We start from the raw sequence: 27,439 nt of genomic DNA, 5'->3' as shown, positions 1-27,439 counted from the left end.
CTCTCCTCATGCAGCACGGAAACACAGAAACACCAGCGGCAACAAACAGACAAACACTGGCTGAAAAAAAGATGAAAAAGAAGATCTGCTGCTGCCTCGAATGTCCTCGAACATCACATAGAATCCTTGGGCGTGACGATTTCTTACTTTTTTTAAGTTCAATAATATCTTATCTATGCATTTCAATAGGAAAACTAACAAAGACCTCTCTCTTATTACTGTGTGTGTGCGTTTCATTTTTCAATTTTTTTGTATTGACATTTGCATCGGTTCCTCGCCTCTTCTTAAAATGTCCACGTTGAGTTTTCTTGGTTTTTGCGTAGTTTCCGTCTCACTCCTGGGACAAAGACCAAAACCCATTTCTACCCACTATCCTCTCCCTCCCTCCCTCTTTACCCCCTCCCCCCCTCCCCTCCTCCCTGTTTCAGTCCCGTGCTGCCCTTCATCTCTCTGCCTCCATGGCTACGCTAACTTTCTGCTCCGCCCCTGTGTGGGGGTTGACGCCCGTGGGCCAGGCGGGGCAGGGCTGCGTGGGGGGGGACGGCCCCTGAGTCCAGAGTCCCAGTGGAGGTTGCGGCACATTAGGTACGTTTGGTGAAACCCCCCAGCCTCCGACCTGGGGGGGCGGGGGGGAGGTGGCCATGGAGGCGGGGCTTCCTGCGCTGTAGCTCTCGGACGCCTTCAGCCGGGAGAACATGGTCAGCGCGTCGGGGAAGTTAGGGGGCGTCGCTGGTGTGTTGGCTGGGGTGCACATCTGAGAATAAAGAGGGGGGGGGAGAGAGGGGTTAGGGTACATTCAAAATAGGGAGAAAAGTATAGAAATATGACAGCCACAGTGAGATGAAGTAATAACTGTTTCTAATCGTTAAGTCTCAACACAGGTGAAGACTTAAAACGCCCTGATTCTATTTTATGTTAACATTAAACCCAACTGTGATGTCATTAATAAAAATAGGGGGAAAGAGGATTTAAAGTAAAAAAAACGATATATAAACAGGAAATAGCACATTGGGATATTAATAAAAGGTTAACACTTAAAACATGCAGATTCTATTAAATGTTACCGTATTTTGATGCCATTATTGAAGAAATATAAATTAAATTATCCTAGTCCTTTTATAAACTATTGCTGCTCAAATCATTGCTCAAAGCATACAAAACTTAACCCAGGGTATACGCAGGAATCCTGAAGTCAGATGTAAAACCTTTCAAGACCTTTTTTAAGACCTCATCGCCACTTGGAGTTCTAACCGGTTACCTTGGCGACACACTTCACCTCACATTGACTATATACAGTATTGATTGTCCGTCCTCCTTATTTTCCAACTATTTGGACGCAGACTTGCATTTCCCCATAACGATGTTGCTTAGCAACCGGCGTAAACGGACCTCCGTGCTATCAAGCAGTGAGCGTGCGACGTCCTGTTCAGATGACGTCAAATCCAACGGGATGCCATCAATAAACTCCACAGAATCTCACTACACACCTACGCCATGACTACATTCAGGCAGACTGTAGAATACAACCTCTTTGGACAATTCATATTTATATACTTATTGAAAACAAGCTATAAAATGTCATACCTTGGAAAATGCCCTTTAAAACTTTTTAATAGCCTTCATTTTCACTAAATTGATTTATCAACTTGTAATACTTTTTAAGACCCCGCGGACGCCCTGAATCATGTTTGTGTGACATGCCGATCCCACTTTTATTCAATTAGCATCTTCTGTTGAGCTTTAAAGGTTAGTCCATTAATCAAGTAGATATATTATATATATATTATTTATTACATAAAAAGATTGACAATAAAATGCGGTTCTATTGATAATAATATAACTAGAGAGGAGTTGGTATCTTTTCTTCTTCTACAATGGACTTCTTCCATCTTTCTCTGTGAAATAGTGCAGCTTGGAATATGTTTCACTCTTTCATAAGAACACAATAACACCAACACCTGGCTCATAAAGCTGCTGCAGAGGACACATCCTCTCTACTCTGGCAGGGAACACGGCAGACACACACAAACGGCATTATCTCAACATCATCGGGTTCAGCACAAAAGCAGATCTGGGCATTGTTTAAAGGCGGATATTGCTTTAGCGGAACTGTGGTGTTTCACTGAAGGGGATTCCCACTGCCTCCCCAGAGGGTCACGATGAGGACATTCGGCTATTTCGTTTACGTCCACTTCCTGTTCGAACTATAACATGACATCCAATGTGATTCAGCAAACTTATACAGAGAATAACAGCTAATCTTAGGCACCTTGATGGGTGTGTCCCCTGAGCTTTAACCTGCGCTGACCCTCCTTCGTGCCACCGCTGTTATCGTTCTGCTGCCAGGAGTTCCTTTAGCGGCACACGATACACCAGTGTGAGGAAAAACAACACTAGCAGCTAAGAGGGAATAAGAAAAACATGTTTGGCTGCTCAGAAATAGCACATCTTTATCCTCACAGCTTCTCACACACTGCTGCGTGGCCTCCTTCCTCCTCTTCGTCCCTTCGCTACGAGGAAAACAACAACCCACTGAACTCCAGAGGGAAGCAGCGGAGGAGCCAGCGTTAGCACGGAGGTTACTAATAATGACCTGCACTCAGAGGGCTTAGTCACGTGTGCCTGCAGCCACCAGGCTCTAAAGGCTGGACCCCCTCGTAAAACCTCAAAGTGTGTGTACTTTGCACCATCATGTACCTACTTTGGACTCCTAAACAAGCATGTATATATATTTAGCATAATGATCCATGTCTGTGTATATGTAAACACCCTTAAAGGGGCCCTTTTGTGCTCATGTTCAGGTCCATATTTGTATGCTGTGCCTCTGCTGTGACATGTTTGACAAGTGAGTGGGAGAGAAACCCATGTTGTTATTTTTATTATTCTTGTGTGAATCGTACCGTTCCTATCCTGTGTCTCACCGTTTGTATTGATGTTGCTTCTAAGAGACCTCAATTACCTTTAAATCCCGTCTTAAAACCCACCTCTTCTCCTTGGCATTCAGAAACAAGTAGATTGTTGCTTTTATTTGCTTTCAGTGGTCTATTGTTTTTATTATGTGGCTGTTATTTATTTTTTTAATTATTACGTTTATTCTGGTTTGTTTTGTGTTTGTGTATCTTGTATTTTAAATGTATTTATATTAGGCAAGGCAAGGCAAGTTTATTTATATAGCACTTTTCAACGCAAGGCAATTCAAAGTGCTTTACAAAAAAAAATGAAAGACATTAAGCATTAAAAAAGAAAAGCTAATAAAATAAACAAAATTATGTTGTGTGAGCTTATCTCTCTGTACAGCACTTTGGTCTGAAGGTTTTAAAGTGCTATATAAATAAAGTTGGATTGGATTGAATAAAGGTTTATCAAATCTTATCTTGATATAAAATGACTGATGGTTTCGCACACACATGTATACCTTTTTTAAGTATTATTAACCTTTATATTTGTACAGTTGTACCTACTGTGTAATTGTTGTTTCATTATCCCTGTGTGAGAGATTAATAAAGTTCATCTTATTGAAATGTACTGATGATGCAGAACAAAAGGCATGACCGAATATGAGTTTGCATTCAAATGAAATCGACTTTAAAACCAGCTTTTTGTGGCGCTGTGTACTCGGTTGTACTTCATTAAACTGGGGTTACGCCCTTTAATGTCCAATAGTATCTTCACGGTTCACTGCAACCAAGCCAAGTCATTGTTTGTTTTAAACGCATCATTTTCTGGAAATACGAGTCATCATAAGCGACATGAATCATCTATGAGAAACAGCGGCTGCAGTCGCACACGAGGACGCGACAACATTCCCGTCACTGAGGAGCAGAACTCCGGCTGACCCTCTGAATGTAACCTTGGCTCGATCACCCAGGATGCTCAGATTGTGACGCAGACAAACAGCGGCGTGACAGGAGCGCAGACCCTCCCTCGGGGGGCTGTAATCGGACCGCTCTGCCCCCTAAAAGTGCTGCGGGCTGCAGGTTAGCGCTGCGTTTACACGGTGTTAGTCCGGGCCGAGTTAGAGGCTCTCAGAGTGGCAGAATGTGATGAAAGGTGAGCGTGTCCACGGCACAGGAAGCGCTGGCTCATGTCTCCCTCTTCCTGTGGGAAAGAGACACCCTGGAATGCTCAAGTGACCTCCGTGATCCTTCCTGCTCTTGGCGAGTGAGCGGGTTTCTTAAACACCTCGTGATGAGTTCAGGGTCCGTTCTACTGGTGCTCAGGTAGAAAAACAACGCTTGGTTCCTTGATTACTGGCCGGGAATGAAAAGTGCCGACACGTGACGTTTCATGTTGTCCGGTGAGACCTTCACGTCGGACTTACTCGTCGGGTTGACTTGAAAAACTGCAACTTCAATCATCTTCATTTCTTAATATTTTACGAACACCTTAAACACCTCGGAGTGAAGGCATGAGTGTGTGTGTGTGTGTGTGTGTGTGTGTGTGTGTGTGTGTGTGTGTGCGTGTGTGCATGTGCGTGTGTGTGTGCCTTTGCAGGAGACCTTGGACTAGGGATGCATATCGTTGACTTTTTTACGATACCGATACCACTGAACGATACTGATACATATCGTGATACTTTGAAAATGTATCATCCCACAATTACTCCCATGAAGCGCTTTACGATAGTTAACATGTCAAATTAATATTAAATTCAATTGTGGGACTTCTTGGCCCTTGCAGTACTGAACAAACAATGAAAAATACATTAAAAATATGAAGAAAACCGATTATGGAATATCTTTGATAACACATCAGGTGTGTCGCGTGAATAGCACATCTTGTCGATGCAAACAGACCGTTATAGCACCGTTATAATTATTGTTAAACCTGAGATTCGACTAGAGAACAAATACATAATAGAATAAAGGTCATGAGATCTCGGCATTGCACAAACAAACAAATCTCATCTTTAAAATCAACATTTGCCTTCACTGGTGAGAGAAAACAAATCCCACCACAGTTCATTTGTGGGACTTTTACCCTTCTTGTATTGAACAAACAATGACAAATACATAAAATATAATATACGATTATGCAATCTAATTTATAACACCCGCCATCACGGGCCACGGACTCACTTTTAAAATTAATTAATTTTTTTAAAGTATCGAAACCGGATCTGATTTCGGTACGGTATACCGTAGCCACCAGTAACCGGTACTTCGGTAATACCGGTATGCATCCCTACCTTGGACAGAGTCAGAGCTGCAGACAGTAACGACCAACAAGAGGATCTTTGCCGAGACACAGCAGCTGTCTCTGTTTGAATCTCACTCCTTATCAGACACTTTCTCTCAGATAAAAGCTTCAACGGACCTCAGACAGCTACGGCGTGTAGGCAATGATAATCCACGAAGAAACACAATGTCTTCCACAACCAAACTAATGAGATGTGTGACTTCAGTGTCTCAACGTCAGCTTCTCAAAGCATGTCAAAGCAGATAAAACAGACATTTAGATAAAATAACTAATTGTGATTATTTTCACTGATACTGCAATTGGGATATTATTCACGACGTTGGAGAGATTGATAATTTTCTAATCATAATACTCAATATCATTAAAAATGTATTGAATGATTACAATGTGATTTTTTAAGAGAAGCTGAATCAAAACAATGTTAATGTTAATTCTATAGAAAACCTTTTGTCGGCAGGCATAGCTCTGCAACTCCACAATACTTCATCAACAGTTTTTTAACGCATACGCCTTAAACTAATCAAGTGCTATTTGAATACTACAAAAGTCCATATTACAATTGCATAAAACTTCATTTAGTTGAGCGACCTAGAAAACGTTATTTTAGGTAAAAACTGGTTTCCTCCAGAGATGAAAGCGTGGTGCAGCATACTGACTTTGCAGCAGTTACTGAGTTCTGCCTTTGTGCGTATTAAGCAGCCTAGCAGCAGATTAACCCTTACCGAACTGAAGCAACGACTAAAGAGAAAGAATACCAAGAGCTGCTGAGAGTGCGGTGTGCAGACCGAGGCTCGGATCCAATTGGCTAATGTACAGCTGATGGGCTGCAATGAGATGGGCAATATTTCATTGAGAAAATCCCTACCTGCGTGCACACACTCTTGTAGAGGGTCTGCAGAGGGCTGGGTGTACACCACACACACATACCAGCACATGTGAGGTTCAATGGTATATATGTGGAGCTTAGTAACGAGATTGTAAATACTGCAATATTTTACGATATTACATTTTGGAAACCGATGGACTGACCACTCCAAGTAGGGAATGAGTCCTTACCCCTACTGTGATTGTAGCAATGTGTTTTTATTACATGTACGGCAATTTGGCTCGACCAAAAATCACTTTTAAATGTGTTATATAGTTCAAGTATCTCGGGGTCTTGTTCTCGAGTGAGGGAACAATGGAGCGTGAGATGGGCCGGAGAATCGGAGAGGTACTGCAGTCGCTTTACCGCACCGCTGTGATCTAAATATCAACACAAAACTAAAGATTTAAGACACTAAGATAACGCAAATCTAATGCGATGTTTAGTCTCGGATCCAGCCGTCAATAAGATATCAAGTTTTAGCGCAACTCGGGTAATACTGTGTTATTAGGTATTATAAGACCTTTTTCATTTCATTCTCCTTTTATCTCCAAGCTGCTCCACTCAGCTGCTTTCTGCTTAAATGAAAACATTAATAAAAGATCTTATCGTCGTAGCGGTCGCAGGGTTGATTATTAACACCGCTGACAGCAGTGTGTAATTACACAGAAATAAAGCTTGATAAGAACTATAAAAGAGAGCAAGCAGCCGCCATCGTGAACAACCAGCTCTGTGCAATATCTGCGAGCAAACATTGAGTAAATACACAGCGACTGGGCAAGGCAGAATAACAAAGCCGTTTGCAACCACTGTTTAGTGTGTGGGTGCTTGTAAGCTCACTGCTGTTAGGAAACACAAGGCGAGAGGTCTGGGGAGGAAAACTTGTTTCGAAATTGAGGCTACTGTGACCCAGTTAAATGTCTCCAAAACACATAGGAGTGGTAATTTGAGAAGAGTCGGCTCGGTTAACCCAAACAAGAGGGTGCCTGTCGCCTTTAGAAGCTAACCATCGGTCATTTAGGGAAAGAAATAATCAAAAAGGAAAAGAGCAGAACAGAAATATACAGTCAGGTTGTTCTTGTGGAGAAAGCTAAACCTTCAATAAACGCCAAGATAAACAAGCTGCTTTCTTTTTGCTGCTGCCTTTTATTAAAGGGGCCCTCCACTGCTGATGTTCAGGTGTATATCAGTATGTAGTGTCTCTACTTTAAAGAGTCCTCTCCTGCTGATGTACAGGTATATATCGGTATGTAGTGTCTCTACTTTAAAGAGTCCTCTCCAGCTGATGTTCAGGTGTATATTAGTATGTAGTGTCTCTACTTTAAAGAGTCCTCTCCTGCTGATGTTCAGGTGTATATCAGTATGTAGTGTCTCTACTTTAAAGAGTCCTCTCCTGCTGATGTTCAGGTGTATATCAGTATGTAGTGTCTCTACTTTAAAGAGTCCTCTCCTGCTGATGTTCAGGTGTATATCAGTATGTAGTGTCTCTCCTTTAAAGAGTCCTCTCCTGCTGATGTTCAGGTGTATATCAGTATGTAGTGTCTCTACTTTAAAGAGTCCTCTCCTGATGATGTTCAGGTGTATATCAGTATGTAGTGTCTCTACTTTAAAGAGTCCTCTCCTGCTGATGTTCAGGTGTATATCAGTATGTAGAGTCTCTACTTTAAAGAGTCCTCTCCTGCTGATGTTCAGGTGTATATCAGTATGTAGTGTCTCTACTTTAAAGAGTCCTCTCCTGATGATGTTCAGGTGTATATCAGTATGTAGTGTCTCTTCTTTAAAGAGTCCTCTCCTGCTGATGTTCAGGTGTATATCAGTATGTAGTGTCTCTACTTTAAAGAGTCCTCTCCTGCTGATGTTCAGGTGTATATCAGTATGTAGTGTCTCTACTTTAAAGAGTCCTCTCCTGCTGATGTTCAGGTGTATATCAGTATGTAGTGTCTCTACTTTAAAGTGTCCTCTCCTGCTGATGTTCAGGTGTATATCAGTATGTAGTGTCTCTACTTTAAAGAGTCCTCTCCTGCTGATGTTCAGGTGTATATCAGTATGTAGTGTCTCTACTTTAAAGAGTCCTCTCCTGCTGATGTTCAGGTGTATATCAGTATGTAGTGTCTCTACATGTCTCCATGCTTTAATGTTCAAAAAGCTCTTTATTTGTCTCATACTGCCTGTGCTGCAGCACCTCATTTTCACCCTCTGTCTGAAACCAGAGTCCAGTCTGCTCTGATTGGTTAGCTGGCCGGCTCTGTTAGAGATGTCCCGCCTCTAAGACTATCCCGTACAATGTGTTGAAGCGCTAGCCAATAGAACCAGGTTAGTTATACTTTGCTGTACATTTTATTCTTGTATTTTATACCGGTCTTATTCCATTTATCTTCTTTTAATTTGTGCTGTCCTGGCATTTAATCTTGTGGTCTATTTGTTACACTTTGTCTTTTAATGTTTTTGTAAAGCTGCATTGATTTTGTAAATCCCTGTAGGGAAATGCAGTTGTCAAAGCAGCAACGGCAACACGAGGGAAACACTTGATAGGATAGGACAGGTGAGAGTTCGGCTAATAAGTATAAAAATAACAACTAAAATGTAGGTCGGCGTGTTACAAATAACATGCATGTCGCAGCACACACACCAGAAGGTGTGTTACTGCAGGGAGGTCCAACCATTTCTGCAAGACACACAGATGGAGAGACGTGTTTGTGTTCAAAACACAGCCAACAGAGAGGGGTTGCCATGGCTACTGTTGTTATGTTGACGGGACGGAGATCTGTGGCGCTGTGCAGCCCCCACACCCACCCCCTATTTTTTGACCCATAAAGCAATTCTGATATAATAATAGATTTATTTTGTTAGCGCTTTTACAGGTGCTCAAACACGCTTTACAGATATAGTGAAAAGAAAAGAAAGGAACAACAAATAAATAGTTAAAGTTAAAGTCAAATAATACAAAAACATTAAAAGCCAGATTGAAGAGGTGAGAGTTTGTGAGATATGATTGATGATGTTGGAGTAAATGATTTTAAGAGGATATGAACAAAACAAGGATTTTTAATTGAGTCTCTAAAACAACTGGACTTCTTTGCAGCACCATAATACTTTATTCAGAAAAACATTATGCATATCTCAACATTACCAAATATTGGATTTACTGCAATTTAGAAAGGGCTCCTATAGAGTGGTGCAGTGACGAGTCCTAAAACCCGGAAGTGAGTCAGCATTTTACCACTTCCTCTTCCCTCGCCTGTGAGCCAATGGGAGCTCTCCATAGGGTTTAGGAAAATATCTGGGAATAAGGTCTGAATTGACGTGTCTGAAAAACGATGGTTGTTACCAAGTGGCTGAATAGGACTACAGAAGTTGCCGAGGCTGTTGTACGTCATTACGCCGAACACGTCAACGCTCCGTAGGGTAGACATGTGGAGATTATCCGGCTGAACAAAACGTGGATTCATCAAACAGGTTCGTTTTCCACAGATCTTATTCCGAGCTACTTTCAAAAACCCTATGGAGAAATCCTGTTGCTTTTTAGTCGACGGAACCCGTGCGCAGCTTACTTCCTGGTAGATACGTCATCCCTGACATCATACTTCCTTATTGACCAAACAAGTCAAATTAAAGCAGTACAGAGTAACTCATTGTTGATAAAGTTCCAGCTGATGTTTGTGTATTATTGTTTTAATTAATATTTCACAATTTCTAAAGCCAAATATGGTCAAAACTTCAACTTATTTCTCTTGTATCAACTCTTGTTTGCTCGCCATCTCTTGATGAACAAGGTTGATCAATTATTGCTGTATTATTAATTCTTCTCATCACAATTTGCCAAACAATACTTTGCTGGAAACTAAAGTTGTTAATAATAATAATAATAATAATTCCTTACATTTATTATAGCGCTTTTTCAATGACTCAAAGCGCTTTACATATACACACATTACACATATCATACATGCAATGGTCAGATACTGTGGACAATACCCACAGGAGCAAGTTCAGGTGAAGTGTCTTGCCCAAGGACACACCGGCTTTACAGACGCAGCAGCGGCGGGTTTCACCTCTTGACCTGCACAGCGCACTGCGCCACACCGTCCATCTTCACGCCTCGAGGCCGCGCTTTTAGAAGTACACATTGGTATTATACATTATACTGTGGACAATACCCACAGGAGCAAATCCGGGTGAAGTGTCTTGCCCAAGGACACAACGGCCTGACGCAGTGGCGGCAGGAGCGGGTTTCGAACTGGAGTTCCCCAGCACTCCCCATTGATCTGATGATCGGATGCACAGACCACTGCGCCACCCGTCCCCGTCTACATTGTTTACCAAGTTAAGAAGATTAGTTTGAACCCAAAACATGTCTCCCTTCTCCATCTTTTCTCTCACGTCTCACTTCACACGCTGTAAGTCGGCACTTGCAGGAGATATGTGAGACAACAGAATTATAACAAGCCGTTCAGTATAATTCATACGTCAGCATCATTTACTGTGTTATAGCTGTAACAATAACATCATCTTAGCACATGCAACATGACACTTGTTTTACATAAACATAGTTGTGTGTTTGGATTTTGTTTTAAGCTGGATCCCAAACTTTATAAAAATAAGATAGTTATGACATTTGATACTTAAGAGTATTATTCACAATAACACATGCTGGTGGCTGGTAAGTGTGACTGTCAGGAAATGTTTCTTCACGACAGCAAGTCTGCCAACTCCTTAGAATAACACATGGCGGACAACTGCAACCACAAGACGAGGAGTCTGCATTCCCGGCCACTTCAAAACATGTTTCGGTCATCTGGTGAACAGAATGCAAAGTCACCCATGGTTTGAGGAATTATGTGTTTTCGTCGAGTCTAATCTGATGAGGCAAACAAATATATTTCTCTGGACAAATGTGTAGGATTTGATGGATTTCCACAATGTGTTCAAATCAGCATTATTCTCCTTAATAGTTTTGAGTCACATCTGTCAAAATGCTCTTAATCCAAATGTTCCACTCAAACTATGACTAAGGCTGGAAAGCCCAGAGGGGGTAAAGCTGTATAATACTGGAAAGAACATCAAGTCATATCAAATCCAATTAAGGTTAAGAAAAAAAGGATAAAAAATGTTTTATGGCCAAACGAACGAATGAACCGAGCTAAGACTAACAAGACAAATGGAGGTTACACTTGGCCTAGGAAATACAATCTGGCGACTGCACCTCTTTTAACTGGTGGTTAGGGTTAGAAACGTGGGAGGATGCTGAGCTTTCACTTTCATCAGGTCTGGACTAGTCTTTGGTTCATCAACGTCAAACATGTGTATGCTTCAGGAAATAGTCCCTCCTTTTGTTTGGCTTGTTAGGACATGTGAGAACAATCCCATTCAAATCTGGCAACAGTGATAATGCAGGTCTGTGTCCTGAGTGCTGCATATACAGTATGATAGACCTCGCAACTCAAATGACCACAAAAAGCAATGTTTTATGGACATAAGTGGACGAATGTTGGCCAAGACAAATGGAGGTTATACTTTGCCTTGCTTGTGAAATGCCGACTCGATATATCAAATGACTGGCAAAGAGCACAGACGAGTCGGCCATGTTTAGCTACAGAAAGGTTACGGGAAGTGTTTTGACAACATGCTTCCCAGATATGTAACCTCAACAGATGACAGTTCACCAGGACTATGTCCAAGCCAATAAACAAGCAACTAGTGAGACTGTGTGGCATTCAATGACTGACATTTGGGGCCGGATTTACTTGTAATAATCTGGCAGTGAAAACCTCAATAACCACAGACAAGGATGCAACAAAATACACTTTCCCATTTATGGATTGCACAAAAGACATATTGTGGATGTGAGGTAGGGCTGCACGATTTTGGGGAAAAATCTAATTGCGATTTTTCTGACAGATATTGCGATATTTGTTTTTAAGCGACCCAACGGAAGTTTATTTTAAAATGCGGCCATATCTCCGGCTAGGAAGGTCGTATCAACGTACTCCCGTCTCTAGCACCCCCGCAGCCCGAGCTACGAGTGAAAGAACTAAACTTACATGAAACTTCCGTTGGGTTGCTTTAAAGTCAAGCTTCAGTTAAAGATTCACCCTGTGATAGAAACATGTATTACTAACCTGACTCAGAAACCATCTAGGAAAGCTCCATTGGAAGCCATTTGGAAAGGGCAGGCACTTTCAAAAATACTTGGCAGGTGATTAGACCAATCTGTCTATCACCTTCTATCATGGGCCACTTCTGATTGATTAACAATGGCTGGTACATGTGGAGCACAGCACTTCTGATTGGTGTGGATGACTGACACACAAGAAGAAGAAAAAAAAAAAAATCGAAAAAAAAAAAAAAAAATCGTATTGCTTCTGCTGCTGTACATTCATGTAATGGTAGGGCGGATTCTGACTGATGCCCTGCGAGGACTGCGGAAATGAGGGGTAAATGGAAAAACATGGCAGATTAAAGTTAATAAAAGAGAGAAGTAAAAAAGGGGAAGCCAACAGAAACCCAGCGGGAGAGTAGATGGAATAAAGACGAGAAGGCAGGCGCTAAATTAACTGTAAATGATTCTGCCTGTTAAATGTTTAAATAGGGAGTGTTTCTAAGATGTAGCCGAGCACTGCTTTCTGTTGGTAGCTGCAGCGCTGCAGTTTGATCTCAATGCAGCCATGATGAATGACCGAGCATGTGACTGTGCTGAGCAGGGGGATTACCAGATGTAAATACAAATGATTCCCTGCGTGTATGCTTGAGAAATCAAATGTTTTCATGTATAACCGACTTGGAAATGGAGATCTTTTTTAAAAAAAAAACCAAAGAATGCCAGGCAACAGCCTATATATCTGCTTTGCATTAGTTACTGAACATCACCATAAAGGGACACCTTACGTATTATTGAACACCTTAAACCACACGTGTCAAACTTAAGGCCCGGGGGCCAAATCAGGCCCGTGGTGGATTTAATTTCGGCCCGCAGGATAATTTTTAATGACCGTTACAGTTTAATCTCAGAGATACTTTATCTTTGTGTCTGCCCACATCCTCTCCATGAAGAGCAGCCATTCCTTTACACCTTACTATCTAATGGAGGTTTAATAATGAACACATCTCTAAACCAGACAAGCCACTCTGCGTCTGTGTTTGTGTCCCATCACCAGGAGGTGCCACTCAGGTTTTAAGGGAGTGTCTGCACGTCATAAATACGTGTTGTTTTCTTGAACTAAATACAGGATTTGACAGGTGCTGCTGTACGTTTCAAGTGTCTCTTCTTTCCCCACGATGACCCCTCACTCCCGCAACCTCGCCCAGATTCTAGCAGCTGAGCCCGGAAGTGAGTGAGTTCATATTATATACACACAGGGATATAAGATGGACTTTTATTAATCCCTCGTGGGGACATTGTTTCTCTGCATGTGACCCATCCTAGTGTTAGGAGCAGTGTGAGGAACCCCCGGGGAGCAGTGTGGGGAACGGTGCCTTGCTCAAGGACACCTCGGTAGCATTTGGTCTTGCCGGGACTTGAACTGGTGACCTTCGAGTTGCCAAGCCAAGTCCCTATCGACTTCGCCACCACCGTTTGGGTTTGTGCTCACGAGGGAATCAGTTGATCATTAGCCAGGCTGTGCAAGCGTATTATCCCACTGTGGAATAGTAAGAAGAATGGAAATGGAGGCAGGGAAGATCAGAAAGGAAAAGAAAGCAGAAGAGCGGAGAACTGGGTCTGAGTGGAGCGTATGTTTTGTGTCAGCAACTGCACTGCTCACAACAATGGCTAACAATAGGTGTTCAGTGACCCAGTCATATCTAGAAAGAGGTTTGGCCTGTCTGCTGGTAACAGAAAGTACTGGGCCAAAGGTCGTCGTCAGGCAGAACAAAATGGTTATGATGAAACTCAAACACCGCGAGCCAAAGGGGAAACACACTGTAGATCAACTTTAGTTTTACTTTTTTATTATAACGTTGATATCAGTGTTTTAGCTGCCAGTTTGCATTGGAACCGGTGAACACTCATACAGCTTTACCTTTGATTTATTTTTTATATAATCAGGGGGGAAATGCGGTTTTGTGACAGTAGCAGTTCTTAAATGGGCAATAAAAAGATAATAAAGATATGTATATAAACATTTGTAGTTAAAGTAAATATGTGCAACTTAAAGATAAAATCTTTAAGTTGTAAATAAAAAAACACTTGGGGGCGGTGGTGGTGAAGTCCTTAGTGACTTGGCTTGGCAACTGGAAGGTCACCAGTTCAAGTCCCGGCAAGACCAAGTGCTACCGAGGTGTCGCTGAGCAAGGCACCGTTCCCCACACTGCTCCCCAGGCGACGTTCAAAATGGCAGCACACTGCTCCTAACACAGGATGGGTCAAACGCAGAGAAACAATTTCCCCACGAGGGATTAATAAAAGTCCATCTTATCTTATCTTATCTTTCCCGAACATGTGTCGAGAGCTGGAGTTAAATGAAATCTTAATCGTTTGTTTGGGTCCCTCACTTCCGATTAGCTTCTCATGCACTGATTCGCTAAGCTGAACAGCCAATCAGAGTGATCTCTTTGGCCGACGGCCTCCCGATTCAACATGTTGAAGCGGCGGCTGAAGGTGTCGGCACGGCCGAAAAGACACGACGGGGCGGGACACACCAATCTGAGTAGGGCGACAGGACGCTCATCGACGCCGAAAATCGACTTGGTGTGTCAGGACCATAAGTCTTAGAGATCTAATGTGGGAATTGAAGAGGAAGCAGGATCAAACGGTGGCTGGTGAGGAGTGAAGGGTCATGAATTTAAGTCAGGGAATTAGAAAAGGGATACAAAAGGCTGAGGAAGGTCACGGCTCAGGAATAGTAGGACAAGGTAGCAGCAGTAGGATGACCCGAGCGCTCGCACTGCAGTGCTACAGATAAAAAAGAGGCCACGGAAACACAATGACAACACTCGCTTTATGCAACACACAAATTCCCATGTGCTGCTTGTCAATCCTCCCAAATAAGCCTAACCCCAGTGTGAGTTTGTGTGTGTGTGTGTGTGTGTGTGTGTGTGTGTGTGTGTACTCAGTGACTCCAAGAATCAGTGTGAAATTTAATCCAACTCATAAACACATCTGGTACTTGCACAGTCATCCCACATGGATTCCCATTCCCAGAGTCCCTCTACAGCCAAAGTTCCTGTGTGTGTGTGTGTGTGTGTGTGTCTGCGTACACGCCTTTGTGTGTGTGTGTGCGGTTAGGTTTTCTGGGAAGTCGTGCTCCAGGAAACAAGCAGGGCAACACGCTGGAACATGCTGAGCCCGAGCCTCTTCAGATGTAGCTGACATTGCTGAACGACACACGGCTTCAGACAACCACAGACTGCGGCTGCTCCATTATGGCAAACATCATAATCACGTAGCCTCACAACATATTTAGGTTATAATGTTGGGATTACAGTTACATATTGACTTGGGAAACATTGCACATTTGTTAAACTTCCAAAAATAACTTTATCTGCAGTGGATTTTCCTGAACTTCAATGTGATTTCTACTTTAAATGTCGACTCTCTTCCCGTCATCTAACTAAACATACCACAGCCTGGCTGAGGGGGGGGGGGTAGGCTTTCGAGGGACCAGTGTTTCCCACAGGATTGTGTGAGAGCGTGGTGGGTGGAGGGGGGCATGCTGGCATGAATGAAAGTGTTGTACTTTAAAGGATAATTGGTAAGGGGTGTGCCTGATTTGAAACACAACACAAAAAGAGAGCATCATTATTGTACGACTGAATGAGACACGATCATCGCTTTATCTAAATGATCTCGTCTTCAAAGTTCCAGAAGCTAATATTGCAACTAAAACATGTATTAGATTAAAAGAGGCCCTGTTATGCTTTTGGTGTGTTCCCTTTACTGGTTCAAGGTTCTTTATTTTGTCATACGAACATAGCTACAGTTATGCGATGAAAATCTTAGGTCATGGGCTCCTCCGACAGAGCGACACTGAGGTGTGTTATAGGTTGTGTGTGCATGTCAATGGTCTGCAAAGGCTCAAATCCATGTGTTCCCTCCCTCTGTGCTCCTATTGGCTAGCGCTCAAACACATTGTACGTGATAGGTTGAGGGGCAGGACATCTCTAAGCGGTTGACCAATCACAACAGAGCCGCTAACCAATCAGAGCAGACTGGGCTCTGGTTTCAGACAGAGGGTGAAAAGAGGTGCTGCAGCAATTTTTTATTTTTTATATGAAAAACTTTTTGAACATTAAACATGTCACGACATAGAGAGACACTACATACAATACAAACCGGAACATTAGCAGAATAAGGCCCCTTTTATATACCACCACACACACGCATGCATATACAGCAACAGATAATCCCATTATCAACATAAACCAGATTGAATGTGTCACATTGTTGCATGCACACCCACGGGACCTTAATGCACACAGACTTATATATATATATACATGTCTCTGCACTTAATCAACTTCCGTAAGCAAATGTCTGCAGCGGAACAGAGCACCTCGTTTCTTTAGTGGCAGACACAACGCAGCACTGTGTTGTCGTGTCTTCACCCCAATACCTGGCGTTGCCTTACTGTTCGCCTATTTTACATTAAGTAGAAGCTATTGATTCCTCGCTGCTATTTAAAAAACAATCAAAGTTTCCTTTATATAGTTTAGTCAGCCTTCCGCCATCTCGTGCAGAGGGATGATGCACGCATATAGAGAGAGGAAAAGGAGCAGGCAGTCGTCCGTGCTGTCATGACTTATGAAGGTAATTATACCCCTGCCCTTCTGCACACCGCACTCTTCAAATCCCACTGAGATCTTACCGGGATGAGAATAGTGCAGATTTCGAGAAAATCCTTCTTTTATGGCCACACCCGGACACCATAACTGAATGTTTGTAGTTACCACACGCACACAAACCCAGATCTTTTCTTCTACTGGGTGTTTCTATTGCCAGGAAACAGCCGTAAACAACCTCACGCCTCCTTCTATCACCGCCCTGCTGTGCCCAATACGGTCGTGCTCCGACACGTTTAGTCGGTACTGAACGTTGCCCTTCATAACATGTAAATTTCATTCACTTCGTGCGTGATGGCGGTGACGAAAAGCACCATAAAAAAGTGTTAAAACAACGAGCTGTTTTGCTTCTTCGTGATTCTGTTGGTTTGCAGAATATAGGCCGGGCTGGGTGGTGTTGGGCAAGAGGAGGAACTATTCAAGTGACTTACTGCTTATGCGGCACTATTATTTTAAAAAGGAAACTTGAACAATATCTTTGAGTGTAAAAGGCACGAGTGCTAAGAAAGAAAAAAGGCTGCAATGCTCAGATTTGGTTAGCTGGCAGGTGATTGGTCAACAGCGTAGAGATGTCCCACCCCTTAGCCTATCACGTGCAATGTGTTGGAGCAAAAGCCAATAGAAGAGCGAGTGTTCTATAGTGATGTCACTATGTTAAGGAAGTTAACAAAGGAGTCCAATGGAGGCGTTTCAAGGGGTGTGTGGAAGAGGAACCCCCTAACACAGGGATGCAAGCCTCTGCAGACCATTTACATGCACTAAAACCTATAAAACCCAAAAAGCGTAAAGGGCCCCTTTGAAGTGTCCTCAGCTGCGATGCTGCTTAAATACAATACATTGCTTGTTAAATTAAAACAAAATGAAAGTATGTTTTTTCTAACACAAATAATTGACGCTTTCAAAGTGCAGTTTGCAAAGTGTTGATCCCCCACAATAAACAAAACATCTTGCAGCAACTACAACAGCCTCTTTTTTCTTCGACAGCGATAACAGCGTATCAAAGAGAGAACAGGAAGGGGATCAACTGTACGAGCACAGTATGAGAGGATGTGAAATATTTAAGCAGATTATTTCTACTACTGACCTACTAAAGACAACATACTTTAACATCACACCACACTGCTGACTCTACTGCAGGGCTGCCGCATGAGGACTTGCTTTATTCAAACGGCCATAACTCCTGGAGAAAGGACGCACGTGAAGCGGGCTTTGGGGCTTCGCTGCGTCGTTCCCCTGTCACACGATGGAGTCACATGTTTCCAGACAGTAGTGGAAGTCATCCAGCGAGGCTACTTCCTCCTCACATGATGATTCATTCACTTCATGGTGGCTGTACGCCCCCCACACGGTGTTAATCATGGAAACGCTGATATTGATGTTTTGTGTCAGTCCTTCCAATGAGACATGTACTCAAAGAGAGACTAGTTAACTGTCCAGAGGTCATGATTAAAAAGTCACAACGGCTGATTTCCATTAGTTGCTCATGTGCATCGATGTAGAATAGAATCTTTCCCTTGCACACAAGCAGCCATTTTGAGGCATTTTGCTTACAGATGACAAATCATTTTGACAATGAGGAATAGATTTGAAACTGTCGTTGCAATCGCGTTACAAGTCTCAGCAATAGCACTGATGTTATTCAGGTGATTCATTTTAAAATAGCTTAAAATTAGATACACATTCCCAATTTTCATTTAAATTTTTTTTGGACCTACAGAACAAGACGTTTAAAGAGATTTTCTTGGACTATGCAGAACTGGAATGGACATTTTTCACTATTATCTCACATTTCATAGACCACGTGTTTAAAGGGTAAATCTAGAAAAGAATCTGCAGATTTATAAATAAAGAACATATGTAGTGGTTGCAGCCCTACTTCCTAGAATATGCATGAAAACTAAAAAATCAGGGGGGCCAGAATATGTGCATGATATTCACTAAGCAGGATTAGCATCGAGCAGCCAGGAGCCACACCAACACAACTCGTGCATCAGAGTGCGATCTGCTGTTTCTGTGGGCGGTTACTGCTTTTGAGATTCGTGCTAAAACAAAATGATGAGGACAGGGCATGATTATAAAATCCTCTGACAGTAAACAAACAGCTAACTGAATTTTAGAGCCTTGTAAACAGACTGAGGTTGTGAGGGAGGAAACAAGAGGAGTTAAGAGTGTATATAAAGTTGTGTTTTTAGTTACTGTGCTGTGAAAGGGTCCATTTTGGGTCGGTGTGAGCTTTGCATCCCGTAGGAATGTGGCGTGGTTGAAGCGTTATTAAAGGCAGGGTGTGTGCAGAGGAGAAAACGGGGAGTTGCAACCTCTCCGGTTGCAAAAAGAAAAAACCCCAGAGCAGGTTGGATTGAGCTCGTGTGTCCATCATGTAACAAAGTGAAGATGTAAGCCGTTAGTCCTATTCGCACGGGACCAGAACAAACTAGGGACCTCTAGTCATTTGTGACAACGGCAGCAGGTCGTCTGTCATCATAATCCCGTGCAAATCTGTCGTGTCCCACGTCAATAAACTAAAATAATTTAATATGGGTTTTTGGTTTTTTTCAGACATTTTTTCTGCCTCATTCCCAGTATAGAATATATTAGATTATAATAGATTTATAAATGAAGTTTTGACCACATTCTTGCTAATTCAGGGGCGCTAGAGGGCTTCATTAATATTATATACACATAAATATACAATATAAATATGAGTCTCTACTGTCTTTTGTTTTTATTTTTCTAAAGCACTTTGAATTGTCGCGTGCTGAAAGGTGCTATATAAATAAAATTGCCTTGCCTACTTTACTCAGATGTATTGACACTAGGGCTGAACGATTAATCGATTTTAAACCGAAATCACGATTTTTTTTTTCTTCTCCTTGTGTGTCAGTCGTCCACACCAATCAGAAGTGCTGTGCTCCACATGTACCAGCCATTGTTAACCAATCAGAAGTGGCCCATGATAGAAGGTGATAGACAGATTGATCCAATCACCTGCCAAGTATTCTTGAAAGTGCCTGCCCTTTCCAAATGACTTCCAATGGAGCTTTAGATGGTTTCTGAGTCAGGTTAGTGATGCTCCATCACATGTTTCTATCACAGGGTGAATCTTAAACTGAAGCTTGACTTTAAAGCAACCCAACGGAAGTTTCATGTAAGTTTAGTTCTGTCACTCGTAGCTCGGGCTGCGGGGTGCTAGAGACGGGAGCACGTTGATACGACCTTCCTAGCCGGAGTTATTGCCGCATTTTACAATAAACTTCCGTTGGGTCGCTTAAAAACAAATATCGCAATTCGAATCGCAATATCTGTCAGAAAAATCGCAATTAGATTATTTCCCAAAATCGTGCAGCCCTAATCGACACCCCCCAGATATATAGTCAAGGCTAGGCATTTGCTTTTATTCAAAATAACAATATCATATTGACTTTATTGCACTCAAATGGTGTGAAAACTTTAATTTATAATTCATTAATATAATATATCTTATATTATATTCTGCACTGCTGAAGGGGTCTGAAAAAAAGAAGAAAACTAAATAAATATGTAAACACACTGAGTTATTTCTAAATCAAATGAGCTCCCCTGGTAATACTAGCATTGTGCAAATAGCGTTTTTAGATAGATAGTTTTTATTCAAAACACAGATAATGAATAAAGAATCTGTCTGAAATCCATCACATGCGACTGAAACGGACGTACTTTACACGTGTAAGCAACAACAAGCCGAGTCGTAATGCGTGTCTGTGCAGAGACTGTGGCTCTGTTACATCGCGTGCCAAAGCACGGGCACTCCCGCGGGCCTGGGAGCGCTAAAAGGAAATAATAATGACAAGGGCTTTATTTAAATCCTCCGCCCACCACTGCATTATACAAGACTTTACTGATGAGCAAGCGAGCTCACCTCACTGTTTGATATTTGATACAGGGTGTAAACCTCTGGAATACAATGCACAAATGATGCATTAGTGAAGCGCAGGTAAACAAAATCAGTCATGATGGCTGACAACTTGGATGCTTTCAAATTCTCTAAACAACAGTGCTTTTGTTTCCAGGATGTTACATGGGAAGGTGACAGCTTCATATAGGCCTCGAAACAATAGCATAAAGCAGCTCATTGGACAGTATGCGTAAACTAGCTGACCGACATGACGTCCTAACCCGCCGCGCTGCCACGGGCTGAGCGCCTGCAGGCTATCCGTCGGGCCGTTGGGGTTTGGGCGAGGCTTCTGGCCAAAATAGCAATGTCACAGATGAGTTCAGTTGGTGTGTCGCAACGCAAAACATTGCCGCAACAGCATGTGCAACCCGAAATGTAACCTAATGTGTGTGTGTGTCTGTCTGTGTGTGTGTGTGTGTGTGTGTGTGTGTGTGTGTGTGTGTGTGTGTGTGTACTCTAAACCAAATCCAGAGATAGGGAGGTAGAGCAAAGTGGATTAGATCTGTATACCCACGAACACTGTGGCCTGATAAGCTGCAGGAAGGTTGGACCCACGGCCCTACTGTAGGTCTGTTGTCACACACACACACACACACACACACACACACACACACACACACACACACACACACACACACACACACACACACACACACACACACACACACACACACACACACACACACACACACACACACACACACACACACACACACACACACACACACACACACACACACACACACACACACACACACACACACACACACACACACACACACACACACACACAGTCTGTAACAATAACACACATTCAACGCTTTCTGACTTCCATTATCCAGCGTCTGCAGCAATCAAGCTCGGCCCCATTTGTCACACCAATCAGAAGAGCTCTTGGCAGATTGTTTACTCTCTAAATTAAAGCGAGACGATGAGCTACACAGAGCGCTGATATGCTGTAATGTACTGATCAGGTCATAAAGGAGGCCTGGCTGCCTGTGCTATAATAATGATCCAGCTCAGGGCGAGCCGTTCCTACGCTGACGGGCGATATTGCACACCTCGGAGGCTAGAGATGTACACACACTCTCACACAGTGCAATAAAGCTCACATCCCCTATTATCCACCATCTCCCTCACTTTAGCAGTTTGATGGCTAAACGCAAAACAGAGATTTAAAATGACCTACAGTTGCAGTCCAGAACCCCCCCCCCCCCCCACACCACCTCTATGTCACGCTTGGGCAGCTGTTGCGGTGCATGCAGCTGCAAACAAAGGCTGCTAAAAAGCCCAAGTACTGCTAATGTTTCATCAGGTCCTGTGTGTGAATGTGCACTGTTGAGTCTTCCCTTAAAAGTCCCTGATATATGTGGTGGTGTCGAGGGCAGCAATAACCCAATCAGCCGGATAACTCAAGGTAAACGTTCTCAAGGGGATCTATTTGTGAGAGGCAGCTGTCCTCTTTCTGGAAGGAGACATTTTTTGTTATGTCCTGACCAGAAACTGAGGGGGGCTTCCTTCCTTTTGGCCCCTCAGTTGATATTGTATCAGCAACAGAGGAGATTTCCTTACATCTTGATCTATGTTTCTCCATCCCTTTTATTCTCTCTCTCTTTTTTTTCTCTCTCTCTCGCAGTTGATATTGTATCAGCAACAGAGGAGATTTCCTTACATCTTGATCTATGTTTCTCCATCCCTTTTTTTCTTTTTCTCTCTCTCTCTCTCTCTCTCTCTCTCTCTCTCTCTCTCTCTCTCTCTCTCTCTCTCTCTCTCTCTCTCTCTCTCTCTCTCTCTCTCTCTCTCTCTCTCTCTCTCTCTCTCTCTCTCTCTCTCTCTCTCTCTCTCTCTCTCTCTCTCTCTCTGTGTGCTGCTGCCTGCCTGTGTGTTTATTTCTGGAAGCTCACAACATGGCCGACATGTGCTTTGTTATTGTTAGTACAACATCATCCCTGCTGGCCTATAGGGGCTGGTTATCCTCCCCCATCCCACCCAAAACATCACTAGCTTGAAATTGGGATTTGCTGTAATTACATAAACAGACAGAACAATGTATATAATCACTCACCATATGATGATGGCCGTATGGAATATTTGTTTCTTGAAAAAAGACACTGAGGGCAGTCTATAATGACAAAAGAGATGAAGTAAATGACATTTTAGGCAGTTATTTGTAGGTTTTAAGTGCATTGAACAGACATTGCTTATCTCTGTGTCGATGTAAATAATAAAATAAACATTACAAAGAGCTTGCAGCGAAGATATATGCAGATACATCTATATTCGCTTCACTGCAGACTAAACAAATATGCACTGTTTTGCAGGCTGGTCGATACAACACGACGATTATCATTAGATAGATAGACATACATAAATTACATTAACAGCAACTGAATACAAATTCACAATATAAAAGACAGTTGAGTATCTGAATAACACACGATATAAAGACAATGCTGAACACATTTGAATGCTCTCCACAAAATACAATTTCCCTAGGCTACATAATTTAATATAAATACTACAGAATGTATTGCGTAAATGCTCGCTGGCCTCGCCTGTGTCTTGTGTCGGATTATAGTATTTAATCTAGAGTACAGTCTAATTGGATATGGTAGCTATACGCTTACTGTAGTACTGTGTGTTCCCCGCTGCTTACATCTACCTAATGCACACTTTAAATTAAAAAAGTGGGCCAAAAAGGACACTAAATGCTTTGTTTTGTGTTGAAATAACACAGCCTGGAAAAGTGTCTGTTGGTTAGCAGTTGGAACTAAAGGTCGGTTCAAACTAACGGCCGTGTTACTATTGTTACCCCGTCGTTTGCTAATGTTTTTTCTTCTGTGTTTTCTTTCCCCTTTTTTTACCTCAAACTGCCAATGTGCCGCCTGTAAAAGCTGCTTCGCTTGGTCTGCCGCACAACCCGCCGTCAGGACGAACTGGTTAATCATGACTTGATGTTTGAGTTCATCCATGTTTCGACGAAAAGCCCGTGTCCGTGTGCTACAGACTTTCAAACCGTCGTCTTTATGTTCCTTCTCTCTTGCTTCACTCTAGTTGTATTCCGTTTCTACTGTCTCAGTCCTCTACCATTACAGCCGGTTGAGCAAACACAAATATTTACAGTAGGAGCGGTAGTGGAAGGGGAAGAAATGCGTGATTGACAGATGGGTACAGCCAACCAGAAGAGAGCATCGCCCTGTGGGATTTGTAGTCTTTTAGGCAGAGCGGTTCAATACCGGCGTGGCTTTAATCAGAATCAGAATCCCTTTATTCGTCCCACAGACTATAGAGTCTAGACAGAGGTGGAAAAAGTACTCAAATCTTGTACTTGGAAAAAAGTCGAAATATCTAATAGCCTACTCTACCACAGGTAAAATACCTCCAATCAAATTTGTTCTCAAGTAAAAGTACAAAAGTATTGGCATCAAAATATACTTAATGTACCAAATGTAGGCCTAAATACAGATTGGTCCATCTCATACAAATATATATTATATGTTTGATTATAATTATGGCTGCATTCTCGTTGTATCAAAGCTTGTAAAGGTGAAACACTATTAGATAAAAGTACAGAAGTCCACTGCAGGTTAAGTTAGGAGCTGCAGTATTTAACAAATTAAATACGTGTAACATGTATAATAGTGTGTTAGATAACAATATTTAGGCCTACAATTAAATCACATACAGATTATTGTGACAGTAATAGATGGTCTAACTAAGAAGTAGCAGCCAGTAGTAATAATAATCTCGAATACGTAAATCATCATTCCATCAGAAAGTGAATCATAGTTAGCACATTTTATATAATACAGCATATGTGGCGTTCAAGTCACCGCAGAGGAGGGACAATCCCACTCCTACTTGAGCAATCTGAGTGCAGCACGGTTTGTTTTGGACTACAACTCCCGTGAGCCCTCGCTTTGTTTGTAAAGCTCCAGAAGGCAGACTTTTTGTGAATGACGGCCGCTCTCGTCCAATTCCCAGGCGCGCGGTGTCACTACCTCGCCAAATATGGTAAACAAACCCACCATCGCCAATGACATCGCTCCGAGTTAAAATAGGGACAGTCAGGATGCTATTCAGAAGTATTTCTGCTTATAGACCACAGTGTGTGTGTGTGTGTGTGTGTGTGCGCGCGTGCGTGTGTGTGTGTGTGTGTGATTGATCTTTGCCGCAGTGTTTATTTGCACACATCAGTGCAGACTGCGGCATTATTACAACATTTTGCATCCCCCATTTTCTCCTTTTTGGTAATTGCATTTGCATTTTCGATCATTTTTGCATAAGCAGCTACAGCAGATCACATGTGTGGTTTGAAACAGTGTTGTAATAAAGGTAAATGTATAAACACCAAGCTTCATCCAGAATGTAATTTTAACGATTGAATCACTCTCAGTATAAATATATGAGCTTATAATAATGAATCTTTGAGCAAAAAAAAGGGCAATCTATTATTTAAAATGGCAAAAACTAGCGTAAATAATTAAACAAGAGGAGAATGCATGTATTAAACAAAATAAGACAACAACATATAAGAGTTACACTTAAATTGTGCATTTCTTAAATACACCTCTTGGTTGGCTTATTATATTTGACAATAGACAATCAATGAATCCCCTGCTTACACTCATCTAGGGATTAGGGTCAATAAAGACATATTTTGTTTTCAAAACAGCAGTTGTTGTGCAGGTTTTGTGTAAAATGAGCCCTCTGATATCAATACACACCGCTGAGAATTGTGGGTAAGTGTGAACTGTAAATATTATTTCATCAATGGCATGCTTGAAGCAGCTGAGAGAGCATGGAGGAAACAAGGACATCTGCTGGTGGAAGGAGGGACATAGAAAACAGACTTTACTGTAACAGTGGAGGACGTTGGGTCATTGACATCCAGAGTAATAAAGTCATGTTTTTACATCAAACCGAAACTTGGACATCTGCCAATACAAATACTCTCCAGTGTGAATTATGATTAGCTGATTATTGATACGAATCTTCAGTTTTATGATACCTACAGCTCTTGTTGTGTCATTATGGGCACTTACTATCACTTACCCATTGGAAGAGCTTTAAAACCAACCAGATCAAACTGGGAAAAAAGACACAAATTAAGCTTTTAAAGGTGGGGTAGGTAAGTTTCAGAAACCGGCTCGAGATACACTTTTTGTTATATTCCATGGAATGCTCTTAACATCCCGATAGCAATGAATATCTGAAGTGCTTTGACAAAAAATACATAAAAACATTTCATCTGTAGAAGCCGTAATACTGTAAAAAGCACGACCAATCATCTGAGCCGGCTAAAGTAACTGGATGGCCTACCTGCCTGTCAGCCTTCCATCGGGGCACAAACTTATCTCGTGCCCTCATTGGTCATGTGCGCGTTCGTGTGTGTTGGAGGAGGGGCTCTATAAGGAAGTGGCAGATTTTCTCCGGTTGTGTATTTTCAAATTCTAGCGATCTCGAGCCGGTTTCTCAAACTTACCTACCCCCAGTGTTGGGAAAGTTCACTTTCTACATGAACTAGTGCAGTTCACAGTTCACACATTTTAAAATGAACTAGTTTAGTTCATAGTTCATAATTCAAAATGTTGAACTAAAGTTCATGGTTTCAAAAATGAACTAATTTATAGTTCATAGTTCTTTTTTCAATACGTTGCTGCGAGCTATTATTTGTCTCCTGTACGATGTTAATGGGCCATTTCAATTTTTACAATATCCTCAGAGGGCCGTACAAGTTATTGACCTCTGCTTAAAAAAACTAAAATCACAGCCCATTCATTTCATTCTGTGCAAAGAAAAAGCAACCTCTTAATCCAGATATCTCACCATGACTCGCGTATGCATGCACGTGCACGGTGTGGCGTGACCACCAAAACAGAAAGATAATTTATGGACACAAGATGTGTGCAAATGTATTTAGTTTCCTATCCATGTGAACATGATTTAAGTGGGGGGGGGGGGGGACCTAACCTCCTCTAGAGGGGTCCGGGGGACATGCTCCCCCGGGAAGATTTGTTGCACTATGAGAGCAACATTAGGAGATCTATGGACACATCTCTCAACACCCAAACACAACTGTAAGCAGATTTTCTTTTAATTTATGGATATTTGACAAATCACTCCCCTTTCAAACTGTATTCTTCTTTATTAATAACTGTCATATAGTATTTTATACCCGTTTACTTTATTCTCTTATTTTTTTTATAACTATAATGATCATATAAAGATGTGCCTTTACCTCACTGGTTGTAGACAAAGCTTCTTATATTCGTTAGCATAGCTAGCTAACCAGATGCTAATGATAACAACACAGTTATTGACTGTCTGATCAGTATGACAGATGAGCAGATCGCCACTGGGCTTTCAACTAAAGACACAGACACGCAGAAACTGCGGCATGTGTATGGACTTATCGGTACTGCAATTTCTGAAGTGCTGGAGTGGCGTTCTGGTGCTCTCCGTCAGAACTGCACCCCTGTCAGTCGAGACATATACCACGTGATGACACGTTTAGGCTCGTGTTGTGTTCAAGGACTCTGACCTTGGCCAGGAAAAACAGGCACTCGCTTGTTTAATTTTTTTGCGGTCTAGATTTCTTTCATTTTTTTATTTTTTGCGTGTGTTTATAAATTACCTCGAGGGCCGTACCAAATTGTCTCGCGGGC

General features: G+C 42.1%; 1 protein-coding gene across 1 annotated transcript; it reads right to left on the bottom strand.

Moving 5' to 3' along the window:
• Nucleotides 1-408: 408 nt before the first annotated feature.
• Nucleotides 409-23,910, bottom strand: ubald1a (UBA-like domain containing 1a). The gene is made up of 3 exons (XM_034107621.2): nt 23,636-23,910; nt 22,837-22,893; nt 409-754 (listed from the first exon to the last, which is right to left on the bottom strand). Exons 1-3 carry the CDS (start codon nt 23,741-23,743, stop codon nt 443-445), a joined length of 477 nt encoding a protein of 158 aa, XP_033963512.1. The 5' UTR covers nt 23,744-23,910; the 3' UTR covers nt 409-442.
• Between the last annotated feature and the right edge of the window lie 3,529 nt (nt 23,911-27,439).

The sequence above is a fragment of the Pseudochaenichthys georgianus genome, chromosome 19 (assembly GCF_902827115.2).
Source record: "Pseudochaenichthys georgianus chromosome 19, fPseGeo1.2, whole genome shotgun sequence".
Taxonomy (NCBI): domain Eukaryota; kingdom Metazoa; phylum Chordata; class Actinopteri; order Perciformes; family Channichthyidae; genus Pseudochaenichthys; species Pseudochaenichthys georgianus.
This window is presented reverse-complemented; position numbering and strand designations above follow the sequence as displayed.

Excerpts from the sequence above, each read along its gene's own strand:
- ubald1a (XM_034107621.2), bottom strand. The coding sequence starts at position 23,743 with ATGGATGAACTCAAACATCAAGTCATGATTAACCAGTTCGTCCTGACG. Across the intron at positions 22,894-23,635 it reads CGGCACATTGGCAGTTTGAG|ACTGCCCTCAGTGTCTTTTT; the intron begins GTAAAAAAAGGG and ends TTGTCATTATAG. Across the intron at positions 755-22,836 it reads CATACGGCCATCATCATATG|ATGTGCACCCCAGCCAACAC; the intron begins GTGAGTGATTAT and ends CTTTATTCTCAG.